The sequence below is a fragment of the Pithys albifrons genome, chromosome Z (assembly GCF_047495875.1).
Source record: "Pithys albifrons albifrons isolate INPA30051 chromosome Z, PitAlb_v1, whole genome shotgun sequence".
Classification (NCBI taxonomy): domain Eukaryota; kingdom Metazoa; phylum Chordata; class Aves; order Passeriformes; family Thamnophilidae; genus Pithys; species Pithys albifrons.
The window spans coordinates 13,858,740-13,864,739 of record NC_092497.1 but is presented as its reverse complement, the minus strand read 5'-3'; the positions used below and the strand labels follow the sequence as shown (position 1 = coordinate 13,864,739).

Below are 6,000 nucleotides of genomic sequence, written 5' to 3'. Positions count from 1 at the left end.
CCCATGGCATGGTGGGTCTCTTTTCCTCTCCCTGCCACCCCTCAAAATGGCCCACTCATCCACTTTGATCAAAGAATTAAAGAAGAAAAATCTCCAAACTATGAAATTCTGAACCATTTTCTTAGTGCCTGCTTAAATTACTGTTTGGCAATCAAGGTTTCATAACTGTTGTTCCAGTGCCTAGAAAATGTATTATTTAAAGAGGACTGTGACCCACCAATGTCTCTTGCAATACCTTTTCTCCTTGTTCTGAAAAAAAAGTTATTTATAATACCACAATAGCAAGCATTTACTCTTTTTTTCCCTAATCTTTTAATCTGTTTAAGACAGGAAAGCTTCATAATGTACAATTTTAAACTGTCAAAATTTACAGAATAAAAAGAATCAGAAGTAAAATTGGTCATAACTCACAAATATCCCCATTAAAACTGTATAATACAGACATTAAGCCACAGGTCACTTTTCTATTTTTAGGAAAGTGTGCAAAGAGCTAATTGTACACATAAATGTTAAAAGTGATGCCGTGAAAGCAGGTCTGCTGCTGCTATAAAAAATAGACAAGTATAAAATTACTTCTACAAAATTGGTTTTGTTGCTTGTAATAAAAAAGTAGATGTGTAAGAACTCTCCTCTTCAACAAACAACAATACTTTGAAACCAGTCACTTTAACTGTTATCCTGTTACACAGGATGAAATATAATTTAGGTAAATCAGAGAGTAGTAAGATCTGCTTGTTCCAGGATCTACATGTGATTGCTGAAATACACTGCCTGATGGTGTATTTGTTGAACAGCACAGCTGCTGTATCACTTCAAGGTGGGATGGTTGCAGGTGCTTTCTCTGATACTGCAAAAGATAACCTAAGGACCACAACACAGTCATTGAGCTACTCAAAACATCACACTTTGCTGTTTGCACTGATGCACAACCTTTAGCATTCACTAAACACTTAAAGGGTAGAGGGCATGGTTCATACACAAAAAATACTTGGTTTCATTTAGTCAAGAAAGGAGAGGAAAGAAGAGGGAATGAGAGGGAAAAGTGTTCTCTTTTTGTTGGGTTTCCCTTTGGCTTTGTCACCTTCCCAAATGGCGAATGTGGTCCAGCTGTAGAGCATTGTGTCAGCCAGCTCACACTCAGCCACACACACAAACACACGACAGGTCCTCAGCACCAGGATTCCTCTCTTGTCACTTGGTCCCACATGTGTTGATGTTCTTCCCATTAGTGGCATCTTCCACCAGCGAGATGTGATAATCAGTTGACAGTGTGAGGTGGGAGATGCAGCCCACCAGCCCCCGCATGTACTGCCGGTTCGTGTGCAGCGCAATTTCCTTCATGCCACCTGAGGGAAAGGCAGGCATGAGAAACTCTTCACCAACATGGGTATCTGGTCGTGCTTGGCAGACTGCACGCCCAGCAAGACTGTTAGCTTTCCTAAAGCACCTCAGAAAGAAATTTTAATTTACAGGTTTCTCTGTGTTGTTCTAAATACAGAATTTAAGCACTTGAAAGTACAGAGGGGATAAGCAGGAGGTAATGAACTACTAAAGTGTGGGGTTTGCAGGTGCCACTCACTGCTTCTCTATGTACCTGGCAGGGATACTACAATGCACCCCATGGTGCTGGTCATACCAGTCTCCCCTCATCCCACTCAGAGAGGCCTCCTTACAAAAACCAGGCTGTGGAGGACTAGAGGCTGCCATGTGATGCTTCCATCTTGAGCTGGACAGAGCTGGGACACCCTGCCTTGCAGCCAACCTTGCAAACATAGAAATGCACCTGGGTCCTGAATGTGAACAGTGAGCACTCACCTACATAGAGATCTCCATTGATATTTAACTGTCTCATCTTCCCAGGGGATTTCCCAGTCCTGGCACCATAATCGTCCACAGTTACTTTGCCAGACTGCCCATCCCTGAAATGAAAAGCAAACCACTCTCATGTATCCAGCCTACAACCAGGCAGGAGGAAGAGCAGCAGCAGGAGACCAAGAAAGTCACCAGGAACCCTCAGTAAGGTTCATGAAAAAGGCTGGGGACTGAGGCTGGAAAGTCCCACAGGTGCTGTGTGCTGTGGCAATCCAGACTCTTCAGGGTGGTTTTTTCACTAAGGACTAAAGTATCAAAGACCTGCAGAGCTACCAAAGAATTGCAGAATAAAAAGAGCTGGGAAAGAAGTAAATTGCACAGCTAGACATAGAGGAGGATGGACACATTCTGACCTATTATTAAAAATCAATTACAATGTTCAAAATAAACAGCAGAAGCTTCAACAGAAAGGAAAAAAAGCAGGCAAGCTGTGGTAAAACATGCTTATAGGCAACTTTATTTCTTACTAGCACCTTTAAGTTACTTCCATTTTACATATAGTCAAAAACAGTATTGACAGAAAAGTCCCTTGATGGGTTACTATTTTCACTGAATTTGGTAACAAGTTTTGCTGTTAGATTGCGATTTCCAGGGAACCAACACCTCATGAAGAGAGGGATGTGTGCTTTCCTTGCTGGGTACAGTTATCTCCCATGAGGTAATGAGTTATAAATATGAATTATATATATACACTGCAAGATATCTCCACCTCCTCCAAACAGAAAAAGTAGGCTTACACTGTCTGTGCTCCAGTGCTTGTGCCAGCCCACAAAATCCTCACAAGGGAATTTCAAAATGCAGATATTAAAGAAAAATATTCTTAACTCAAATGCTATGGGTTTAAGGGAATGTGTGTCACAGCCCCAGAATAGCCCTGTGTGACTTTGGCAGCCTGCCTTGAATCTTGTCACCTCCAATATAATAATCTTGGTGTACATCATACTGAAGCAGCCAAGTTGCTAACAATTCCAGTTCTAAGCAAAGTGTGACTGTGAAGTCATAGTGATTCACACCCAGCCAGCATACAGACACACCAGCCAGCATCTTGAATGGCAGGGTGCTCCAAAACACCTTGCAGATGAAGCATGTCCACTTACCGAACAGCCTTGACTCTGTGCCACCGTCCATCACTGAAAGAGCCATTCACCATGATGGAAGCAATGCCACTGCCCAAATTGTAGCTACAATTAAAAATAAAAAAGAATAAATATTCCTGCATCACTTGCAAGGACCAGTTGCCTACCAAGTTGCTCACACATTTTTACTCCCTTAAGGCTCAGATTCTGGGGCAACCAGTGGAGTCCTTTGGAATGGTCTCAGCAGCCATGCTCGTATTTTGCAAAGTTGGACTCGGGTAGGAGCAGGCAAAATTCCCTCCTGCCCAAGTCAGAGTGGGTGGCATCACCACTATCCCACAGAAGCAAGAAGGGAGTCTCTGCATGACCATTCCTCCCCAAAACAGAGGATTCTGAAGGTCAGTGACCCATAGAACTTCAGCCCATGGGGAGATAGCAGTGGGAAGTTGCAAACATGGTTAATAAACAAATTATTACAAAAGAAAGTAGACGCACAATCTGTAACAGATCCACAAATTATTTGAATTATAGAGAAGGTCAATACCTCTGATGTTAGAATGGATGAAGCCTGATATATAAACACAGAGATAATCATGAAATTCCTTGTTTCGGGTGCCACTCTAATTATTTGTGTCTGATTATACTAAAATTACTCAGCAGACATAATGTCCCCAACATGTTTACACTTCCGGCATCTTAATTTCTGTGTCAGAGAAGTCTGGACCACCCTTTACAAAGGGAAAGGAGATGAACTATTGGGTGCTCAGCTGCCTAATTAAGCAGGATGAATAAGCCAGAGCAAACTGCAGCTGGACTTCAGCCTGTACCAAGAAGGAGAAGCTAAAGCCAACATTACCATCTCTTCAAAAAGGCTGAACACAGAGTTAATTCATGGCCAGGGTAAGGTGGTTGAGAACAGAACATAAAGTGATAAGCTACTCAGAGTAAAATTGTCCTACATTTGTGTCCTCCCTAGAGCTTTCAGTGAGTCTCAAGGAAGCATCTCCTTTTACCCAGGATGCAGATACCAGTCTAGGTCAAAAGCTACTGAAGGATTTGGGTGTTTAGGATCATATCAAAGTGTTTACAAAAATGAGACTAATTTCCTTAATGAAAGTGGGCCCCCTAGAACAGTGATATAACCTTCTACAGAAGCAGGGAGCAACAAAAATGATTTATAGCAACCCATATGTTTGTATAGGAAATAAAGCCACAGAAAATGGGAAAGAAAAGACATTTTGGACTTTCAACTGGACCAGAACAGAGGTACCTGAACTTGCTTGGTAGAAAAATGCTTCTGACCAATTCACAACCCTGATATTCTACTGACCTCACCTCTCAAAAGGTCAAAAACTAGTATAAGGATCAACCTTTTTGAAAGAACGTTTTTTTCTGCATTTTTCACCATGTTCTTTTTTGCTCCCATTCAGTATGCAGTGATTGTTTACGAGACTTTTATTTTCAGAAATCAATTTTTCATGTTCCTAAATGCATGTGGAAGGTACAGATATTTCAGTAAAATTCAGTTTTGTTCTAGAACTTTTGTGTATCTTCATCCCTGGGGAAGAGCAACAACCCCAACAGAACATGCTTTGTGTCTGGAAAACAGACAGAATAGAGTGGCCACTTACTACCATGCATCTTGGAAAGACAGGCTTCCCTAAAGACATTTAAACAGTGCATGATTTCTGCAGTCACTTCCTTGTTTATACAACAGTCAGGAAACTAAGAGTTTTTGCAAAGTTAACCACTGAAAATCCCATTAATAAAGAAGCTTAGAAGAAATTAATTTAAATAGAAATGTGCAACTTATCTATGCATTATGGTAGCAAGTAACAGCCAGGTAAATAAAGTAAAAGATGGCTTCAAATTAGCCAAGTAAAAGCTTTGCCACTTTAGCAACAGTGTCTCACAACAATCCATAACAATGACAACATTTGCAGTTTGCTGTCTCAGTATTTGTCTTACTCAGCCTAAAAGGGGACCCTGAGGAAAGACAGGGCTTTCAGAAGACAGGAGGCCCAAAAGATCACTATGCAAAAACTTGCATAGAATCTGCCTGAGCATCTGCAAGGGAGAAACAGATTCCGGAGCAAGAACCCAACATTTCCTAATACTCCCCAACTTCAGCATTTTGACAGCACTAGTATTTCTTAAAGAACTAATTCTCTGGATGGTGGCAGTAACAAGGCCTGGTGACAGCTCTGTGTGTGTCACAGGGTTGAGTATTTGGGGAGTTTGAGATGGTGGAAGCTGTGCTCTCACATGTACTCTCTGGCAAAGAGTGTGCCCATGGTGAGCACTGGCATCAGCAGTTTGATCCCTCTGCCAACCCTACCTTGCTCTGCTTAAGCAAGATGGCGAGTGCTTCAAGAAGCACAGTCCCCTCATGGGGTAAATTGTAGAAAATAACAATAAAAACAATTGGGAGGGAAGAGAAATGATGCAAAGCTTAAAGCACATTACCTCCTCAACTCGCATCTTTTCCCAGACAGCAAAGGGGACCCATTACTGAATATCTTGAGGATGTGAGTGTCTCACACTATGCCAAAGGACAACTGAATGTGTTGTGGCAACTCCTCTGAACCCTGAGTGTACTGCATGCTATTAAGGGAGAAGAATTTTACCTGAATATTAGAGCTCCTTCCTGAAGGCCTAGAGAGATGAAATCACTGTTAGGACGCATGGGACTGTTTCCCCTCCACATCAGAAGTCCTTCCTTCATTGTGGTTTTAAACCTCATGAACACATTTGTTCTTGTTCCTGATACCCTGTTTAAATGTAGAAGGAAATAATAGTAAAATAATGAATTGACAGTCTTCTTTAAAAAAAAAAAAAAGAAAAAAAAGATGAAGCAGTATTTCTTCTCTGTTGGTCTTGTGGGTTGCTGTCTTGCAACTCTCGCCTACATGCTGATAGGTGAAGGATTCTGGTTCACATCCCCATTTCCAGCATTTCAAGGGGTGGGGAATTGAATTTGTCTCTCCAGAATCCCAAACACAATAGATACTAGGTTATTCCACACAAATAAGAGAAAACGCTTTTGCTCCTC

The 6,000-nt window shown here is 41.6% G+C and overlaps 1 protein-coding gene across 3 annotated transcripts in view; it reads right to left on the bottom strand.

Moving 5' to 3' along the window:
* Nucleotides 1–234: 234 nt before the first annotated feature.
* The window catches only part of EGFLAM (EGF like, fibronectin type III and laminin G domains), an 84,610-nt gene continuing 78,844 nt past the window's right edge, over nt 235–6,000 (bottom strand). For 2 of the 3 annotated variants that reach the window (XM_071580157.1, XM_071580158.1), the window contains exons 20-23: nt 5,576–5,719; nt 2,970–3,053; nt 1,816–1,919; nt 235–1,346 (exon numbers count right to left, since the gene is read on the bottom strand). In XM_071580157.1, coding sequence (XP_071436258.1) covers nt 1,192–1,346; nt 1,816–1,919; nt 2,970–3,053; nt 5,576–5,719 — 487 coding nt within the window. In that variant the 3' untranslated portion in view covers nt 235–1,191. The remainder of the gene's footprint in view (nt 1,347–1,815; nt 1,920–2,969; nt 3,054–5,575; nt 5,720–6,000) is intronic. The other variant, XM_071580159.1, reaches the window with a different exon arrangement.